The following is a 22,601-nucleotide window of genomic DNA, read 5'->3' on the forward strand; positions in this document are numbered from 1 at the left end:
TTGACTAGTCTGCTAGTACCAAAAGCCAAACTGTTGCTTCTGCGCTCACACAGTTTATAGTAGCGGATTCTGCGCTATTAACTTTCGCATTTAATAAACTTTTTATTACTTGTTCCTGAAACTCTGATAAAATCTTAAAACTATATTAATCACAAACGATATATTACTACCTCACTTCTGCATTCAGTGCTATGCTAAGGGTTGTAATGCTGTGCTGACATTCCATTGTCGATGTCATTCCTTGTTAATGCGGGGCGACACATGTCACACAGTACAAGATGTGATGCAAGTCAGCATCATACACGTATATGTCAATCAGAGAAGTCGACAGTTCCAGAACATTGTCTGAATACAGGACAATGCACCATTTATGAAAAGAGGAAAGTTTTATCCACAGCATTATCAGTCTTGGATTGCATCTTTAAGGAAGCAAAACATATCTGTACAACTGATAATCTCATCAACAGGGATTTCAACTGAGCACAGCCTGGAACCCTGCATTATTTGCTATTAAATCATTTTTCGATAACTGACTAGTCATAACATTGGTCTAGTATGATCTTATAGTGATTAACATTTGGCTGCACTGGTAGTTGACATAGTGTACAGTCCAAGAGCTGGACGGACACTCTGCGATATCTGGCAGAGGGCGCTTTAGTATGGTGCCATCTATTTGTAAATCACTGTGCATGTGTGATTTCTGCACTTGCACATTCTTCGCGCGCGTGTTCTATACACAGCAGCGTCGATGTGCGGATACCGTCAGTCACACCTAGCCACCGGCAAGGTTGAACCTCCTGAAGATGTCAAACTGTTGTTCTGAGATTTATATTGTCGAATTTGCACAACATCATCTGGCGGCAAACTCGTAAAGTCTATTTACATCATATCTTCTGGAGAAGCTTAAAGAGTCACCTTAATTGTAGTTATATTTAAATGCATTATACAATATGAGACACAGTCACAAATGGTTTTAATAACATGTTTTTTCTACTTATTGTTTTGAATTACAAAAGTGTTAATTTAATTTCATATTCCTTGTTACAAATTTGTAACACATTTGAGGATGACCCTCTCAACAATGCACATACATGAATCCATGTTACTTCCATTTGAAATGTATACCAATGTAACTGATCAGTTCGAGTTGGGCATGCACATCAGTTGTCAGTAGTGGAAGATAAACTAAGAAACATTCCCCTTATTACATCCTCTAATTTCGCAGTGACTACGCTACTTACCCACCCGTCCTTCAAGTAAGTGATCAGCTTTACTTATTTCACTGGCGAATTCACAAATGTCAATTTAAATTAACACCTGTCAAAATATTATTGTTCCTGTAAGTATTTTTGTTTTTTTCTGGTTACGAAGCAGAAAAACTATACTCTTAAGAACCTTTTTAAGTTAGTTGATGTTTTCGGTTTCAGCATTTAATTGCTAAATGCGTGTTATTAAAATGAATGACTGATGATTGTGCGCTACATGAATACTTGATTGAGACTGCATGTGACCTGCAGGCAGTAGTTTCATGACCACTGGTTTAAAGGGTGAAACCAAGCGAACTCAGAAGTCTTCTTTTACTGTTCTTTCAGGTCACAACCACCATCAAAAACTAATGTAACAAGACACTTGGTATTACAATTTAAGAACAACAGAAATAAAGTGATTCACATATACAGACATTTATATAGTTACAGGTCTAGTATGATTAGGATCTTGCTATCTACTTCTCTTAGTGTGTTTGCTTAAATGTCTGTGTTATTTTCTTTGATATTCTGTAGCATTCCGTGTGATGGTTTGTCACCAACATTGGAGCTGATCCTGCATAAAACATATAGATTCCTTTTTTGACCTACAAGATAGCTTTAATCCTTGAATATTCCATGGTCTGGTTACAGACTACTATTTAATCTGCATTAATTTAAGAGAAAAAACAGTTTTCAAACTAGGTAATAACTTTATCAATGAATATGTGTCATTTTTTTAATGTTCTTCTACATTCACTCACCGACCATACTTTCCCATGTACTACTGCGTCAGCAGTAAACAGTAAAAAATTGGTGCTCACTACATTCATCAGATCATTAACGAGTAGAGAAAATAAGAGCAGTCCTATAACACTTCACTGGGGCACTCCTGGCGATGCTTTTGTCTCTGATAAACACTCGCCAAGCAGGACAATGTACTGGGTTGTAATATTTGAAAAATCATCGAGCCATTCACATATCTAGGAACGCATTCCGTATGTTCAGACCTTTAGTAACAGTCTGCAGTGGGGAACCATGTAAAACACTTTTTGGAAATCTGGGAATATGGAATCTGCCTGTTGCTAAGGTGTATCATAGTTTTTACATGTAAATGTGACATCAAGAGTGGAGTTAAATGAGAAAATTATACCTTCAGAGCATCGTTTAAGAAATGGATGATTCATAAATAATTCTTTCTCACCGCTGTACACTCTACTGTCTAAGAACACTGCAGATTCAAATTAACTTATGACTACCTTTACACATATGAAAATCATTTTCATTTAGGGACACAATATACCTTCAATCCTTGCTTATCAGTAGATAATCATTCAGTTCATACTTTACATTTATACCTGCCTGTCTCAATTTCACAGGGTAAGTATGAATCTTATACATTTCAAAATTATTCTTCGATCTAACAATGGGAATAGAAACAATAACAGTTAATGCATTTCGATCATTAAGGAGTGTGTGGTGGTTAACTTATAGTAAGCATGTAAATTGTAAGGGTAAGTCATGGTATATTTTGCATCTAGCTTTCATTCAATTGATTGTAGGATCTGTAAAAATTGTTCTGGATGTAGTAGTATGCTCCTCAGACAATCATTTGAACTACTTTCTAAGGCTGTTCTTAAATTAAGGGCATCAATTCTAGCATTTTTTAACTATGTGTAATCCTTCACAAAAGAATGTTTAAATCTAAGTGTGCAGTCACAGCATTTAATCCTGGGAATAGTTCTTGGATATTTGTGTTCATTTCATACGAAGTACGTGGAAATGTGAGACAAATTGCTTTACAATCTGTTCAATGAGAACTGTATGGTTAGTAATGGTTCTTTTCATATTCTTTAACACGATAATTTCATTAGAGAGGGTAGTTGAATCTGTACTGGACTGTTGTTCAAGAGCTAATATTTCGCCTTTATTTTCCAGTAGATCTCGACTAGTTAAAGTACCAAATACCGTACAAAGGAGACTCCCTCCAAAATCAAACCAGGCTCGTTTATCCCTAATGAAAGTTTTATGTGGCAAAAGCTTTAAAAAAACAGTAAATGGAGACTCTACCTGCATTTTAGATGTGATAAAGTTATTATACCAAAATGTATCCATTTCCAAAATTGTATCATTGCCCTTAACAGACCGAATTAAGTGAATTTGCTTCTTTACAGAATTGAACTGTCGCTGGATTTCACTCAGATTGTACTTGAGGACAAGTTTTGTATTACTTGTTGGAACTACCACATCTGATTGAAGTTCAAAAAAAACACCTGTACTCTATGGTACTATTACTACAGCATTAGTAGAATATGCTATCATAGCAAGCATTAGAATAAAAATTAACATGGTTAATTAGTTCTAAACGCTAGAGTTAACAATGAACATAAAATAAATGAGTTTCTTGGGATAACCTGTGGAATAAAAGGTTTAGTTTCACTTGTGCACTCGTGCAATAGCTTCGATCCTAAATTTTCACAACATATTCACATAAGGACATGACTGAAACAATGGCACACATTGCTCTCTCACACATTACACACGTTTATGCAGATTGTAGGGGTGGCTGGAACAGGATCGCTTGGAACGTGATGATGCCTCGGCATCGAAGTCAGGACTGCAACCTGGGTTTGTGAACAGCAAGCCTGCCCCTCAGTCGGTCCTCGTCGTCTTGCGATACGACAGGAAATCTACCTAGAAATGGCTTTACACGATTGACATGAACGACAATCGAACGAAACGGCAGTTGGAGCTTAAGAGCGACTGGCGACAGTACCTCAAAGACTGGATATGGTCCTTTCCAGAACTTCTTAAACTTTTTGACTTGACTCTTCCTTAACACCACGTTGCTCAGATACAGAAGATCTCCAACTCAATACTGTGGCATTGCTGTTTCGCGGTCGAGTTGTCTTGCTTTCTAAAGAAAGGATTGATGATTCCGCTGTTTCTCTCCCCTCCATGCTTCCTTTAGCTTGCGTGCTAGATCCCTTACGTGTTCATTGCTGATTCCGACAGTCGATCGTGCAAAGTCCAAGGGTGAATGCATTCTTCTTCCACAGACGATCTCATATGGACTTAGGCCAGTTGAGCTGTGCATTTTGGCATTGTAACAACTTACCAAGTGCGGTAAACAGACATCCCAATTTTCGTGTTTGCTGCTCACATAATGGCTAACCATTTTAATAATTGTTCTGTTGACTCACTTGACTCTTCCACTTCCTTCAGGGTGTGTTGGTGTAGTCCTTAACTGAGTTATTTGCATGAGCTTAGAAGTCTTTCTAAGTAATTCACTCATAAAATTCGTTCCTTGATCACTAATTATTCTTAATGGTGATCTGAACTTGAGAAACCATTCTTTTACAAAAACTTTAACTATAGTCTCAGCTCTCTGATCAGGTATTGGTATCATTAGAAGGTATCTAGAGAAATGATCTAACATTGTCAATATGTATTTGTCTCCATCTTTAGTCTTAGGCAACGGTACTATGACATCTAGTCCTACTAGTTCAAATGGTTCACTTGTTTCTGGCAGTTCTTTCAATGGCGCACTACTTTTTCCTACGTTGTTATATATATATATATTCACTTATGAAATTTGTTATTAACAATCCAAACGAATTCAAAGGTAATAGCAGTGTACATGGCTATAACACTAGGAGAAAGGATGATCTTCACTACTCAAGTTTAACTCTAACTTTGGGTCACAATGGGGTAAATTATTCTGCCACAAAAGTCTTTGGTCACTTACCTAATAGCATCAAAAGTCTGGCAGATAGTCATATAGCATTTAAAAGGAAATTAATAGAATTTCTTAATAGTAACTCTTTCTACTCATTAGATGAATTTTTGGAGATAGTAAGTGGGTAATTTCCAGACCCCCACAAAACATATTGAGTCTCATGAAATATTTTGTCTAATGTAATAAGTTGTATAGGCACCGTTTATTAACCTGACACGTTCCACATCATTACGAACTTTTGTATTCATGATCTATGGAACAAGTACTAATCTAATCTGATCTAAGCTTTGCAACTCGGCCACCAAAACATTTGATTTATTTTAATGTTTGTTGCTTTTTTGCTGTAATGTCCTGACAATAAAGAATCGTCTTGCTCTCGCATGATTTGCTCTTTCATGCTTTCTGGAATAACTAGGCAGTTTCCTTTACTAGTGATTTTGTACAGTAATCCATCTATTTCGACAAAATGTTGATCATTTTTCCATAATTTGCACTGTGGATCTTCTTCTTGAGCTGCCTTTAACTCTTCTTCTCGACTTATTGTAATATAAACTTTGACTTTTCGACTCATTGCATCAGCATTCACATGTTGTTTACCAGGTCGGTAGATAACCATAAATTGGTACTCAGTCTTAATGGCCGTCTTGTTAATCTGTGACTTGGATCCTTTAAGTCCAATAACCATTTAAGTGCGGCATGATCTGTAATAACTGTAAATTCTCTTCCTGTTAAGAAACATCTGTTATGTGTTATACCAGAAACCAAAGCACAAAGCTCCTTCTCAGTAGTAGTATATTTAGATTCTGCTTTGCTTAATTGTCTGGAAGCAAATGAGATTGGATGTTCATGACCATCAACTTCCTGAGACTAGATTGCACCTATGGCAAAACTGGATGCATCGGTTGAAAAAATAAAAGGTTTACTGAAATCGAGACAGGCTAACACTGGGAATGCGGTTAGAGCAGTTTTAAGTTTTCCATTGGCTTTTTGCACTGTTGACCAATTCAGTGTGGCTCCTTTCTTCAGTAGCTGTGTCATTGGACATGCTATATTCGCATAACTGGCTATGAATCGTCTTTAGATATTTGACAATCCCAAGAATGATTGTAGTTCTTTCAAATTCTGTGGTTTATGAAAATTCTTTACATATTCAAGTATTTTTGGATGAGGTGGAGCACCTTCACTGGTTATAACATGACCAAGGTAGTTAACTTAACTTTGTGCAAAACGACATTTATCTATTGATAAAGACAGGTTTGCACTTCTTATACGCTCGAAAACAGCTTGTAGTCTCTCAGTATGCTGCTTCACGTTTTCACCAAAAATTATTACATCATCAAGGTAAACAATTGCTTGTGTTGGGATGAGCCCTCGTAAAACTGAATCCATCAGGTGTTGAAATGTAGCTGGAGCATTATGGAGTCCAAATGGCACACAAAGATACTTGTATACTCCTGTTGCTGTTACAAATGAAGTTTTTGATTTATCATCTGCATGCACTGTTAACTGGTGATAACCACTTGTTAAATCACATACTTAAAAAAATCGACATCTGCCATGTAATCCAAGGTTTCCATTAAATTTGGTAAGGAGTAAATGTTGGGTGTGGTCACAGCATTCAAAGATCAGGAACCAACACAAAAACGGAACTGTGGTTCTCCTGAAATTGATTTCTTCTTTACAATTACAACAGGCGAACATCACAGTGAGTCTGAAGGATCTCTTGGTTTTTTAATTCCAGCTTCTAATTATTCTTTAACCATGTCTCCTACCAACTCCCTTTGATTAAATGATATTTGGTAAGGTTTCTTTGTGATTGTGGCATCATTCCCTATATGAATACGATGCTGAACTAAATGAGTGACTGGTAAATTTGCACGTTCTCGGAATAAATCTGCAGTCTACAACAAACAGGCGCTAAAATCTTCTGTTCATCTGCTGTCAAATGTTCCATCTATTCCCAAATCTTGCGCTTCAGTTCATTATTAACATCGTCTCCTCGTTGCAGTTTTGCAGTACTGTTACAAAAATCTGTGTTTATAACTGCAGCATGTGTTACCACATCTGGAATCTGTCTTACGTCATTTTTACTTACAGTCGACACTTCAGCAACTTTCGTCCCTTGTGGCAAAACAACATCCTCAATGCTCATATTCGTTATTGCAGTTGGGACTTTTGCGACATTCTGTCTCACCATTGTAATGACACCTACACTTCTAGTAACATAACAATGCATTGTATCCAATAACCCACTTTTCTCAGATCGCTCAATTAATAACAGAGTTCCTTCCTTACATTGGGGTGACTTAACTTCAACGTAGATTGCCTTTCCTGCTCCCTTGGGAATTTGGTGAGGCTGATCAATTTGAACATCGACTCTGACGGTTTGAACTGATGCATCGTTTGAGCGGGCCATTCCTACGACGTCAGTACTGCTGCTCCTTTGAGTACAATCCGAAGAACGATTTCCTAGGTTGTAGTTACTACAGCCTAGTCTGACTTTCTTTCTGCAACAAATATCTCTGCCTCGTTAGCGGACAAGAAATCAAATCCAAGTACACTGTCGAACGCGTTTCGTTATTTGAAACTACTTCCACCCTTGCTGTGTATTTATCTTTATTTTCACCTTTATCTTGACTTTGGCCAAGAATTAATTATGCATCAATGTCTCCATAGTTATTTAGCTTTCCTCCGATTAACCCTCGCACATTTAATGGCGGCGGTTTTAATTTATCCCGTTTATCTATGCAGCACCACATCAATGAAATCTGTGCTCCCATTGTCAATAAGTAGCTTGATGTTTTTCCCATGATACACAGCACCTATCACGAAGTCATTTTCGGTCTGATTTTCGCTGGAACTAACAGTAATCACTGTCTCTGGTAAGGGGCGGACGGAGTGGTGGCCCGTACGTACCCACACTCGTTTAAGTGGGATAGGACGTCAAACGGGCCGACTTGGAGCAGGAGAGGCACCACAGGACATTTTATTTTCCACTGTCTATACTTTTACAAATAAATTCATAAAACTTTGTCAGCATGACCAGGAAGGATTTAGAGTTCACACTCATAGCAGTGGAGTTCGAAAACATAACGAAATAATTTTTTTACATGTGAAATTTCATCATTTTTTCACTTACTAATGGCTGCATTTGTTGCCATAGGTACACTTTTCTTCATTAGTGAGAGAGATTCTTCGATGAATTTTGCACAGCCTACAAACCATACTTACAGGTGTATGAAACTGTAGGATTTTCAAAATCTATTAAAAACTGTGGTAAAAATTGAGGTAATTAACTATAAAATTTGTGTTTTTTCTAAACATGAAGTTTAAAATATAACAGCTCATTCGTTTTTTCATAAATTAAATAAATTCTAGAGTTTCATACACCTGTAAGTATGGTATGTATGCTGTGCAAAATTCATGGAAGAATCTCCCTAACATACGAAGAAAAGTGTACCTATAGCAACAAATGCTGCCATTAGCAAGTGAAAAGTATGACCAAGTTTGACACAGAAAAAACAATTATTTCGTTATGTTCTCGAACTACCACTGCAATTAGTGTGAATTCTGAATCCTTCCTGGAGATGCTGACAAAGTTTTATGAATTTATTTGTAAAAGTATAGACATTGGAAATTAAATGTCCTGAGATGCCTTTCCTGCTCCAAGTCGGCCCCTTTGACGTCCTACCCCCCTTAAAGATCTGGAAGATTGTCTGTTGTTCGCATTACCTTTCTTCTTGTTGCGGCACTCTCTCGAAACATGACACTGCATCCTGTAATGAAAGCGGATTCGATTCTCTTTATAATCCTTATGCTTGTGGCCCAGCTTATTGCATCTGTAGGATTGTACTGTTGTGTTGAAAACTCTACGCTCCTGTTTCTGCATCTCATTCGATAGTCTTAGTGCTTCAACGAAACCAACAGCTGATTCTACTGCTTCCTGAAACGTTTTACATCACGCCAGTCTTCGCTTTCTTCCTCTCCGTGCAACCCATGAATCAATGTGTCCAAGGCTCTCTGGTCAGCTTAGAACAACTGAATTCGATTTTCATTTTCATTTTCTACTAACTCGTACGTTTGAGCATTGATGTTTCAAATTCTGTCTGCAAACTGCTCGATAGATTCGTCTCGTCGCATTCGCAAACTGTGAAGCTGCTCTCTGTAAAACCTGATCGCGTTTTTACGCTTAAATCTCTCAACAACAATCGTTCTAAACTCATTGTAATCTTCTGTTTTCATGCAAGTAGGCTGCGCGCTAATGAAATCTTGTGCTGCTCCATGAATTCTTAATTTGGAAACCACTATCTTATCGGAATCTGTCCATGATCCTAACAGGGCGGCACCTTCAAGTTTACAAAAAAACACTCTCACATCATCTTCGGGTCTTCCGCTAAACACTGGTACTGATGGTAATAACGTATGATGAAAAATTCGTTATTGTAGTTGTACTTGTACTGCATGAACTGTCGTTTGACAAGTCTCTCGGAACGTTAAGCTCGCTTGTTTCTGCCTTTAACAGCCGAAACTCTTCTTGCAGTTCATTAATAACAGTTCGTAGATCACCAACCTTACTCTGACTGGATTGCAATATTTCGTCTAATTTAACGCCAATGAGTCACTCAAATTTAAAATAAAAATTCATCACTGCCTTACGTCTTCTAGCCAAACTGGACTAGACCAACCAGAATTCCAGGGATGGATGCCCCGTGTAGTCGGAAGGTTTTCATGCTGCTGCTGCTCGAAGTTCATGTTGTACTGCGCCTCTTCAGGACTGTAGACTGCCCTCAAATATTCCCATGCTGACACCACTTCTATAAGGGGGTTAGTCTGTGCTGTCGCCCCAGATGATGATTACACGAATATTTAGTCGGGATTTGTAAGTGGTGGGTCCTTGAGGTACAGGATATGCGAACACGGTGAAATTTTACTTACGATTCAAGTGGCAATGACCAACTGTGAAGCAAATAATTAATGCTGTTCCTGATCTATGGTTTACAGGTCCTTGTCCACTAAGTAAATTAATTATCCTCGTAAAGCGAACATTTAGAAAATGTAATTGCAAGAAACAAAATAGAGAATAATCCCCAGCATTTGTTGGTCCTTGCCAAAATCATGGCACCACATTGCACAAGCCATAAATAAAATTAAACTGATATTACCACCTATGTACCAAGATTGGCTACACAACTATTCCCACAAGGCAAATACAGATTTCTGTGAATTATTTCCAGCTTGGTACAGGTATGTTTCCACATAGTCCTTTAACTACATGCAATTGAAATCAAGTAGGAAGATGTAATGAACTTTTGTATAGGGGTATTTTTAACTATCTGATTTCTTTTCATACCAGTAAATATGTTAGTAAGAGTGGGTATATTTTCTTGTGCTAACATGATTCAGTCAGTAAACATCACAGTATTGAGGAAACTTTATAAAATTCAGCTACTTTAATTCCATAAAGCATACACTTACAGTTGCCAATATACATAAACAGCACTTCAGGCAATAAAATTTACATCCAAATACACTACTGGACATTAAAGTTGCTACACCAAGAAGAAATGCACATGATAAACGGGTATTCATTGGACAAATATATTATACTATGACTGACATACGATTACATTTTCAAGCAATTTGGGTGCATAGATCCTGAGAAATCAGTACCAGAACAACCAACTCTGATCATAATAACAGACTTTATACACCTGGGCATTGAGTCAAACAGAGCTTGGATGGCATGTACAGGTACAGCTGCCTATGCAGCTTCAACACGATACCATAGTTCATCAAGAGTAGTGACTGGCATATTGTGACGAGCCAGTTGCTCGACCACCATTGACAGGACGTTTTTCAATTGGTGAGAGATCTGGAGAATGTGCTGGCCAGGGCAGCAGTCGAACATTTTTTGTATCCAGAAAGGCCTGTACAGGACCTGCAACATGCAGTCGTACATTGTCCTGCTGAAATGTAGGGTTTCCCAGGGATCGAATGAAGGGCAGAGCCATGGGTCGAACACATCTGAAATGTAACGTCCACTGTTTAAAATTCTGTCAATGCGAACAAGAGGTGACTGAGACGTGTAACAAGTGGCACCCCTTGTCATCACACTGGGTGATACGCCAGTATGGCAATAACGAATACATGCTTCCAATGGGCGTTCACCGCGATGTTGCCAAACACTGATGCGACCATCACGATGCTGTAAACAGAACGTGGATTCATCCAAAAAACTGACGTTTTGCCATTCGTGCAAAATGGTTCAAATGGCTCTGAGCATTATGGGACTTAACTTCTGAGGTCATCAGTCCCCTAGAACTGAGAACTAATAAACCTAACTAACCTAAGGACATCACACACATCCATACCCGAGGCAGGATTCGAACCTGCGACTGTAGCGCTCACACAGTTCCAGACTGTAGCGCCTAGAACCGCTCGGCCACTCTGGCCGGGGCCATTCGTGCACCCAGGTCCCAGGTTCGTTCTTGAGTATACCATCACACGCGCTTCTGTCTGTGATGCAGCGTCAAGGGTAACTGCAGCCATGGTCTCCGAGCTGATAGTCAATGCTGCTGCAGACGTCGTCGAACTGTTCGTGCAGATGGTTGTTGTCTTGCAAACATCCCCATCTGTTGACTCAGGGATCGAGACGTGGCTGCATGATCTGTTACAGCCATGCGGGTAAGATGCGTGTCATCTCGACTTCTAGTGATACGAGGCCGTTGGGATCCAGCACAGCGTTCCGTATTATCCTCCTGAACCCACCGATTCCATATTCTGCTAACAGTCATTGGATCTCGACCAATGTAAGCAGCAATGTCGCGATACGATAAACCGCAATTGGGATAGGCTACAATACGACCTTTATCAAAGTCGGTAATGTTATGGTACACATTTCTCCTACTTACACGGAGCATCACAACCACGTTTCACCAGGCAACGCCCGTCAACTGCTGTTTGTGTATGAGAAATCGGTTGGAAACTTTCCTCATGTCAGCACATTGTAGGTGTCGTCACCGGCGCCAACCTCGTGTGAATGCTCTGAAAACTAATCATTTGCATATCACAGCATCTTCTTCCTGTCGGTTCGCGTCTGTAGCACGTCATCTTCGTGGTGTAGCAATTTTAATGGCCAGTGGTGTTTAAAAATCACATTTATTGCAATGTTCACAAAATTTTATTGCTCTATTCGAGCAGTGCCACCAAACACCACAGACTAAAGAGGAATTTTGTTCCATAAACCCTATACTATGTTTTCCCATACATACAATGATCAAGACAAAATATTAAATGTACCTTCAATATTCATTATATATCACATTTGTTTTAGTTAACATAAAGTCTACACAAATGAGAAATAAATGTTAAATCTGACAAGTCTTCAGACACAACAATCGATGTAGTGTTTTATCCATAAGACCAATAAATGTTAACCACAAACAAAGGAAATGTCAGAACTACAGTAATAAACTACAATTATGAAGGTTCAAGAAGAATCACTTTTCTTGGGATATTCCTGTACTTTAGCTGAATGTTTCAGTAGCGCATTTGTTCAGAGAGGAATTGCGAAGTCAACCTATGAAACACTACAAATTTTCAAACATCAGAACAGATTGAAATTCATTCTACATTACAGGTTCGTCAGGGTCAGAGGTTCTTTTTACATGCTGGTGGCAGTGGTGTCCAATTTTCACAAACAAAAGTCTGAAAACTGCCCTTCACTTACTGGATACACATCAGTGTTACCTGAAAAATGATAAAAATCACTTTCACGAGTTAGACATTAAATTATGTTAAAAGATGTAAAGTGTGGGAAAATTTACAGTGTGTGCTCAGTTGTAGAAGATAAACTTTCGTAGCTGTGACACTTACACAGAGAAAAACAATTAATTATTTTCTTCTGCAATGTCCATTCCTTCAGACATGCATGCCTTAAGGAACAGACATCACAGATGCTCCAATAGTTGAATGAAATTATGAGGAAAGGCAAATTGTTTTGACATCAACTGCACAGCTGCATATATACCAACCACTTCATGGCTTACAGCAACCTAGGATAATGTTTCACGTTTATTCAATTTCCCTTTCATGCTGAGCAGATGTAAAATACATGTATAGGGAACTTTCACATAATACATGGACTGCGATAGGATTGCAACAAAATTCTTACAATATGGTAATTTTAACACAAACTGTGAACTTGTGTAAAATATATCAACCTGGGGTGCACACAAATTATTTTCTGGGCATACATTCGAAAATTTACACTGTTTCAAAACTTAAATTCTAGGCTAGGCGACACACTGAAAGAGGTTTGATGAAGGCAAGTAGTATGCTCTCTGGCAGAAGCTTTAGTAATCAAGAATCCAGCTGTATGGGAAAACATTAACTGCAGTACTATCAGCCTTTACTTGTCACAGTTTCTGTATAGGATTCTATAATTAATATTCTCACATTTGTAATAATGGCTGAATTAACATATCAGATCTCCCAAATCTCCAGATTCCACATAATGTGGAAAGCATTAAATGGCATTAGACATTAAGAAACTGATTTTAATTTCACCTTGATCCACCAGGTTTTGTACTGAAATCGTCTTACTTGCTTTTCATATACAATATTTTTGAACAAAATACCAAATTTGTTTGTACACATTTTTGTTAATATAAGTTAATAGCCAAGTACAACATAAGAATAAAGGTATAAGGAGAAAATTACCTTCAACCATACTGAGAAAATCCTCATGAAATGTTCTACACCTATAAACATACTCTGCACGATACTATACAGTGCTTGGTAGAGGTTACCCTGTACCATTGCTAGCCATTTCCTTTCCTGTTGCACCCACAAATTGAGCGAGAGAAAAACTACTGTATGCCTCTGTAGAAGCCTTAATTTATATTTGTGGTTCTTACATAAAATGTACGTCGGAGCTTCAAACGCCAGTTCTCTAAATTTTCTCAATAGTGCTCCATGAAAAGAGCACAGAATTTGCTCCAGCATTTCCCATCTCAGTTCACAAAGCATAGCTGTCACATTCACATTATAATCAAACCTACCAGTAACAAATGTAGCAGCTCAGATCTGAATTGCCTCAATATCTTCCTTCCATTCTGGTGGGGATCCCATACACTCACAAATGGGTCTATGTAGTGCCTTATATGCAGTCTCCTTCGCAGACAAATCACATATGCCTACAACTCTCCCAATAAATCAAAGTCTACCATTCACCTTCCCTACTACAATCTTTAAAGGATCATTCCATTTCATATTGCTTTGTGCTGTTATACTTAGATACTTAATCGACGTGACTGCCTCAAACAGCACACTTACTAATGCTGTACTCTTATGTTACACAACAGTTTTTCCTGCTCATCTGCAATAACTTACGTTTCTACATTTAGAGCTTGCTGCCACTCATCACACCAACTACAAATTATGACAAAAATCGTCTTGTAATCTCCAACAGCCAAACAACAATGACACCTTCCTGTATACCATAGCATAATCAGCAAACAGCTGCAGACTGCTGTCTACCATATCTGTCATATCATTTATGTATGTATGGAATAGCCGCCCAATCACACTTCCCTGGGGAATTCCAGACAATGCCATTATCTCTGATAAATATTCCACTCTAAGGACAACATACTGGATTCTGTTACTTAATAAGTCTTCCAGTCACTTACGTATCTGGGAACCCATACCACATGCTCGTACCGTTCTGAACAGTCTGCAGTGACGGATCATGTCAAACTCTATCCCAGATACTGAATCTATGATGGTGAAACTATGTTATGTTTGTACAATCCTCCTGCATGCAAAATTTAAAACTTCGGCTTTCCTTTTGCTATATTCTATTGACACACCAGATTGGTCTATTAGTGACCGAATATAAGCCTTTGACCCACTTTGCAATTTTACATAGGGCCAGAATTTTCTCTTGTGCCTGGCAAGATCTTTCATGAAGGTATGATGGTGGAAATTTATGAACACATGAACCACTTCAGAGGTTTTGCTGGATACCATTTAAATTATTTTAGAACCACACTGCAACAGGTTTGTTTCCTCAGAATTTTCCAAATTTTGTTATTAAACTGCAGTGGGTCTTTTCCGTACTTAACCCACTTAATCGGCAGGTACTTCTTCAAACTATGATTTAAAATCCGTATGAACTTTTCTCATAATTCTATGCCCACAGTGCCAGACCTAAATGACATCCTTTTATAGTGCAAGTGAAATGTTAACAACTGCTTATCTGCTCCTAGCCTTTTTGACACACTTGTTAACTTCAGTAACTACATTTGCTATGATATCATATGAATCCCTGTCTCTACATCAACACTATCAATATGTTCAGACCTGTTTGTCATTATAAGGCATAAATGTTTCCATGCAGAGACTTTGTTACTTTGGAACACTAGAAAGAGGTTACAATTTTAGGCTCAACCGGGAACAGAACATATCAACATAGTCAGTATTTCTCAATGTCGAAATAGCTTTAGTATCAGTTCTATACCTATGCTTACTAACTAAAATTGTATGGGGTATGAAGTGAAAATTGTGGCCGAGTTGAGGATTTCTTGATAGGGAGGACACAGCCAGTTATCCTGGATAAAGAGTCATTGACAGTAGAAAAGTAACTTCTGGTGTACTTCAGAAAACTGTGTTGGATCACTTGCTATTTATGTTTTATATTAATGATCTTGCAGACAGTATTAATAGAACCTCAAACTTATCACAGATGTTGCAGTTATCTAGAATGAAATATAGTCTGAAAGAAACAGTATAAATATTCAGTCAGTTCTTAAAAATGTTATAAAGAAGCATCAAGATTTTTTTCTTAAATGTTCTGATATGCAAGTTGCACACGTCCGAAAATGGAAAAATCTTAATGTCATATGACTACAATATCAATGAGTCACACACACAGGCAATTAAACAGATGTTCTACCCTTACTCCACAGGAAAGGAATGGGGAAATAAACACTAAGTGGTACAATGGGACATACACACTACCATGCACTTAACATTAGTCTGTGGAGTATGGATGTACAACTCTGGTTTTCACAACCAGTGCACTTCCACCACATTACCTGGTTGACTCACAGTCTACCCTATAAGTTCAACATTTTCATGTGTCTCTCTAAATGCATCTGCACTCTGCAGAAGTTCTTAAGCTACCTCCAGGAATTCCCAATTCAAGCTAGGTTTTATACAATGAGCTCTTTGGCACAGTGCTTTAGTAAAATACATTTTGGAAAATCCTGAGTCAGCTGGGTAGCAAAGTGGAAGCACATCTGTCAACATATCCGGGTCTTAAGTCCCCATTCGGCACAAAATGTTCCTCTTTCTGCCAAAATTTACAAACTGCAAAGTAAATAATTTCACAAAACCAGTTACTGTTGTTTAACATATATTTATGCGTCTGCTAGCTCAAACTGTTGTCTCAATACAAAGACCCCGTTACACATTTCATTTCCGATTAATGATTTAACTGAGACTTGTGTTTTCGTGATTAATACTCTACATGTTGTTGTTGTTGTTGTTGTTGTTGTGGTCTTCAGTCCTGAGACTGGTTCGATGCAGCTCTCCATGTTATTCTATCCTGTGCAAGCTTCTTCATCTCCCAATACATACTGCAGCCTACATCCTTCTGAATCTGTAGTATATTCATCTCTTGGTCTCCCTCTATGATTTTTACCCTCCATACTAAATTTGTGATCCCTTGATGCCTCAGTACATGTCCTACCAACCGATCCTTCTTCTTGTCAAGTTGTGCCATAAACTCCTCTACTCCCCAATCCTATTCAAAATCTCCTCATTAGTTACGTGATCTACCCATATAATCTCCAGCTTTCTTCTGTAGCACCACATTTCAAAGGCTTCTATTCTCTTCTTGTCAAACTATTTGTCATCCATGTCTCACTTCGATACATGGCTACACTCTACACAAATACTTTCAGAAACGACTTCCTGACATTTAAATCTTTACTCGATGTTAACAAATTTCTCTTCTTCAGAAACGCTTTCCTTACCATTGCCAATCTACATTTTATATCCTCTCTCCTTCGACCCGACTTAACTAGACTACATTCCATTATCCTCGTTTTGCTTTTGTTGATTATTATCTTATATCCTCCCTTCAAGACACTGTCCACTCTGTTCAACTGCTCTTCCAAGTCCTTTGCTGTCTCTGACAGAATTACAGTGTCATCGGTGAACCTCAAAGTTTTTATTCCTTCTACATGGATTTTAATACCTACTATGAGTTTTTCTTTTGTTTCCTTTACTGCTTGCTCAATATAAATATTGAATAACATCAGGGAGAGGCTACAACCCTGTCTCACTCCCTTCCCAACCACTGCTTCCCTTTCAGGTCCCTCGACTCTTATAACCGCCATCTGGTTTCTGTACAAATTGTGAATAGCCCTTCGCTCCCTGTATTTTACCATTGCCACCTTCAGAATTTGAAAGAGATTATTCCAGTAAACATTGTCAAAAGCTTTCTCCAAGACTACAAATGCTAGAAACGTAGGTTTGCCTTTCCTTAATCTAGCTTCCAAGATAAGTCGTAGGGTCAGTATTGCCTCATGTTTTCCAATATTTCTACGGAATCCAAACTGATCTTCCCCAAGGTCGGCTTCTACCAGTTTTTCCATTTGTCTGTACAGAATTCGTGTTAGTATTTTGCAGCCGTGACTTATTAGTTCGGTAATTTTCAAATCTTTCATCGCCTGCTTCCTTGGGATTGGAATTATTATATTCTTCTTGAAGTCTGAGGGTATTTCGCCTGTCTCATACATTTTGCTCACCAGATGGTAGAGATTTGTCAGGACTGGCTCTCCCAAGGCTGTCAGTAGTTCTAATGGAATGTTGTCTACTCCCGGGGCCTTGTTTCGACTTGGGCCTTGTTTCGACTTAGGTCTTTCAGTGCTCTATCAAACTCTTCACACAGTATCATATCTCCCATTTCATCTTCATCTACATCCTCTTCCATTTCCGTAATATTGTCCTCAAGAACATCGCCCTTGTATAGACCATCTATATACTTCCACCTTTTTGCTTTCCTTCTTTGCTTAGAACTGTGTTTCCATTTGAGCCCTTGATATTCATACAAGTGGTTCTCTTTTCTCCAAAGGTCTCTGTAATATTCCTGTAGGCAGTATCTACCTTACCCATAGTGAGGTAAGCCTCTAGATCTTTACATTTGTCCTCTAGCCATGCCTGCTCAGCTATTTTGCACTTCCTGTCGATCTAATTTTTGAGACGTTTGTATTCCTTTTTGCCTGCTTTATTTACTGCATTTTTATATTTTCTCCTTTCATCAATTACATTCAGTATTTCTTCTGTCACCCAAGGATTTCTACTAGCCCTTGTCTTTTTACCTACTTGATCCTCTGCTGCCCTCACTACTTCATCCCTCAAAGCTACCCCTTCTTCTTCTGCTGTATTTCTCTCCCCCATTCCTGTCAATTGTTCCCTTATGCTCTCCCTGAAATGCTGTACAAACTCTGGCTCTTTCAGTTTATCCAGGTCCCATCTCCTTAAATTCCCACTTTTTTGCAGTTTCTTCAGTTTTAATCTACAGTTAATAACCAATAGATTTTGGTCAGTGTCCACATCTGCTCCTGGAAATGTCTTACAATTTAAAACCTGGTTCCTAAATCTCTGTCTTACCATTATATAATCTATCTGAAACCTGTCAGTATCTCCAGGCTTCTTCCACGTATACAGCCTTCTTTTATGATTCTTGAACCAAGTGTTAGCTATGATTATGTTGTGCTCTGTGCAAAATTCTACCAGGTGGCTTCCTCTTTCATTTCTTTTCCCCAACCCATATTCACCTACTACGTTTCCTTCTCTGCCTTTTCCTACTACCGAATGCCAGTCACCCATGACTATTAAATTATCATCACCCTTCACTACCTGAATAATTTCTTTTATTTCATCATACATTTCTTCAATTTCTTCGTCATCTGCAGAGCTAGTTGGCATATAAACTTGTACTACTGTAGTAGGTGTGGGCTTCGTATCTATCTTGGCCACAACAATGCGTTCACTATGCTGTTTGTAGTAGCTTACCCGCATTCTTATTTTTCTATTCATTATTAAACCTACTCCTGCATTACCCATATTTGATTTTGTGTTTATAACCCTGTAGTCACCTGACCAGAAGTCTTGTTCCTCCTGCCACCGAACTTCACTGATTCCGACGATATATAAGTTTAACCTATACATTTGCCTTTTTAAAATTTCTAACCTACCTGCCCGATTAAGTGATCTAACATTCCACGCTCCGATCCGTAGAACGCCAGTTTTCTTTCTTCTTCTACTGTATTTCTTTCCCCCATTCTTGTCAATTGTTCCTTTATGCTCTTCCTGAAACTCTGTACAACCTCTGGTTCTTTCAGTTTATTTAGGTCCCATCTCCTCAAATTCCCACGTTTTTGCAGTTTCTTCAGTTTTAATCTACAGTTAATAACCAATAGATTTTGGTCAGTGTCCACATCTGCTCCTGGAAATGTCTTACAATTTAGAACCTGGTTCCTAAATCTCTGTCTTACCATTATATAATCTATCTGAAACCTGTCAGTATCTCCAGGCTTCTTCCACGTATACAGCCTTCTTTTATGATTCTTGAACCAAGTGTTAGCTATGATTAAGTTGTGCTCTTAGCAAAATTCTACCAGGTGGCTTCCTCTTTCATTATTTACCCCCAATCCATATTCACGTGCTACGTTTCCTTCTCTTCCTTTTCCTGCTATCGAATTCCAGTCACCCATGACTATTAAATTTTCGTCTCCCTTCACTATCTGAATAATTTCTTTTATCTCATCATACATTTGTTTAATTTCTTCGTCATCTGCAGAGCTAGTTGGCATATAAACTTCTAGTACTGTTGTAGGCATGGGCTTCGTGTCTATCTTGGCCACAATAATGCGTTCACTATGTTGTTTGTAGTAGCTTACTCGAACTCCTATTTTTTATTCATTATTAAACCTACTCCTGCATTACCCCTATTTGATTTTGTATTTATAACCCTGTATTCACCTGACCAAAAGTCTTGTTCCTCCTGCCACCGAACTTCACTAATTCCCACTATATCTAACTTTAACCTATCCATTTCCCTTTTTAAATTTTCTAATCTACCTGCAATACAAAGGGATCTGACATTTCACGCTCCGATTAGTACAATGCCTGTTTTCTTTCTCCTGATAACGACGTCCTCCTGAGAAGTCCCACTCCCGGAGATCTGAATGGGGGACTATTTTACCTCCGGAATATTTTACCCAAGAGGACGCCATCATCATTTATCCTTACAGTAAAGCTGCATGCCATCGGGAAAAATTACGGCCGTAGTTTCCCTTTGCTTTCAGCCGTTCGCAGTACCAGCACAGCAAGGCTGTTTTGGTTAATGTTACAAGGCCAGATCAGTCAATCATCCAGACTGTTGCCCCTACAACTACTGAAAAGGCTGCTACCCATCATCGGGAACCATACATTTGTCTGGCCTCTCAACAGATACCTCTCCGTTGTGATTGCACCTACGGTACAGCTGTGTGTGTCGCTGAGGCACCCAAGCCTCCCCAACAACGGAAAAGTCTATGGTTCATGGGGATTCATAAACAATTAAAAAAATTAGAATGCAGATACATAATTTCTGGCTATTCCTTGCAAGCATTGTTTAATCATTAACCAATTAGGAGAACAAAAGTATTATTTCATATACACTGTAAAATTTATAATGTGTTTGCATATAATGCTTTGTACTTACATTTTCACACTGCTACTACTAATGGATACTTCATATGCACAGCAATTATGTTACTTTCTTTTCCATTTCTCTTGTTGCTTCAGATGTTCCCATCACTACTGGAGATTTTGTAGCAAATACTACAGCTTACACTCATAGAAAATCTCAAAGGAAGTGGTAACAAACATTTGCAACATAAGATCTCCATAAAGTGATTAAGTGTGTGTGTCCTATAAATATTTGAGAAAGTTTCCTATATGAATTACAGTCAAAAATGACATGTGACTAAGCAAACTTTACCAGTAAAACAACCTGTAGATTATGTTTGCAAATAAGATCTACATAAAGTGATTGCCTGTGTCCTATAAATAGTTGAGAAAGTTTCCTATAAGAATTTACAGTCAAAAATGACATGTGACTAATCGAACTTTACCAGCAAAACAACCTGTAGATTATGTCAATGTCCCTAAGGAAACAGAAACCATGATCACCTGTGCAAAGGGTGGTGGAAATTTAAATACACCTTAGAACAATTTCCCACCCATTACAAAAGAAAATTCATTCTAGTCTTCAGAGGTGGAAATCTTAATATGGACCACTACTAAAGTCCAATCAGAATCCTATTTACACTATTAAAAATAATAACAAGGAAATCTGACTCCAACGACCTAGGAATGGGACAGATATATACATGTGAAAAATTATAGAATCACCACAGAAATTGGAAAATGCATAAGCGAGACACAAACAAGATTTCAAGGAGCACAACAACGAAACAGCTTAAAATATGTACAGCGAGATAAAAAGAATAAATTATTAACAATTCCCAAGGTTCACAGTGCTTATGTACTCTGTAAACACAATTACAAACTAGAATTTTTGCTTCCAGATGATGCACTGTTATTTACAGCTGACAGCTAATTTGATACCATGATCACACAAAAACTTGTCCATGTAAAACAAAGGTGATTAAAAAAATTAGGCCCAGATCTAGCAATTTCCAAATGCACAACAAATTCATTGCAGTAAGAGAAGTCCACTGAAGATAAGTATTTGCAATGAACCAAACAAGGTAGCCAATAAACTTCTCTAAAACAGGACAACGATTTGTTAAAGACCATTCACTAATCACAGAGTATTCCAACCATTGTTCAACCTATCCCTGGACAAAATAACGAGGAAATGCCTAAAACAGCAGTTAAGCACAATACAAGAAGAACATAGATCATGATACACATGTTTGTTGTTGTGGTCTTCAGTCCTGAGACTAGTTTGATGCAGCTCTCCATGCTACTCTATCCTGTGCAAGCTTCATCTTCTTCCAGTACCCATTGCAACATACATCCATCTGAATCTCCTTGGTGTATTCATCTCTTGGTCTCCCTCTACAATTTTTACCCTCCATGCTGCCCTCCAATACTAAATTGGTGATCCCTTGACGCCTCAGAACATGTCCTATCAACCGATCCCTTCTTTCAGTCATGTTGAGCCACAATTTTCTCTTCTCCCAATCCTATTCAATACCTCGTCATTAGTTATGTGATCCACCCATCTAATCTTCAGCATTCTTTTGTAGCACCACATTTCGAAAGCTTCAATTCTCTTCTTGTCTAAACTATTTATCGTCCATGTTTCACTTCCATACATGGCTACACTCCATACACATACTTTCAGAAACGACTTCCTGACACTTAAATGTATACTCGATGTTAAAAAATTACTCTTCTTCAGAAACGCTTTCCTTCCCATTGCCAGTCTACATTTTATATCCTCTCTACTTCGACCATCATCAGTTATTTGCTCCCCAAATAGCAAAACTCCTCTACTACTTTAAGCATCTCATTTCCTAATCTTATTC

At 38.2% G+C, this 22,601-nt stretch overlaps 1 protein-coding gene across 1 annotated transcript in view; it reads left to right on the forward strand.

The window, feature by feature from the left end:
* The first annotated feature begins 6,579 nt into the window (after positions 1-6,579).
* Positions 6,580-22,601, forward strand: part of LOC126335820 (tubulin beta chain-like) — a 40,468-nt gene continuing 24,446 nt past the window's right edge. Inside the window, 1 exon segment of the mRNA XM_049999285.1 lies at positions 6,580-6,688. Within this exon segment, the coding sequence (XP_049855242.1) occupies positions 6,580-6,688 (109 nt within the window).

The sequence above is a fragment of the Schistocerca gregaria genome, chromosome 2 (genome assembly GCF_023897955.1).
Source record: "Schistocerca gregaria isolate iqSchGreg1 chromosome 2, iqSchGreg1.2, whole genome shotgun sequence".
NCBI classification, from domain to species: domain Eukaryota; kingdom Metazoa; phylum Arthropoda; class Insecta; order Orthoptera; family Acrididae; genus Schistocerca; species Schistocerca gregaria.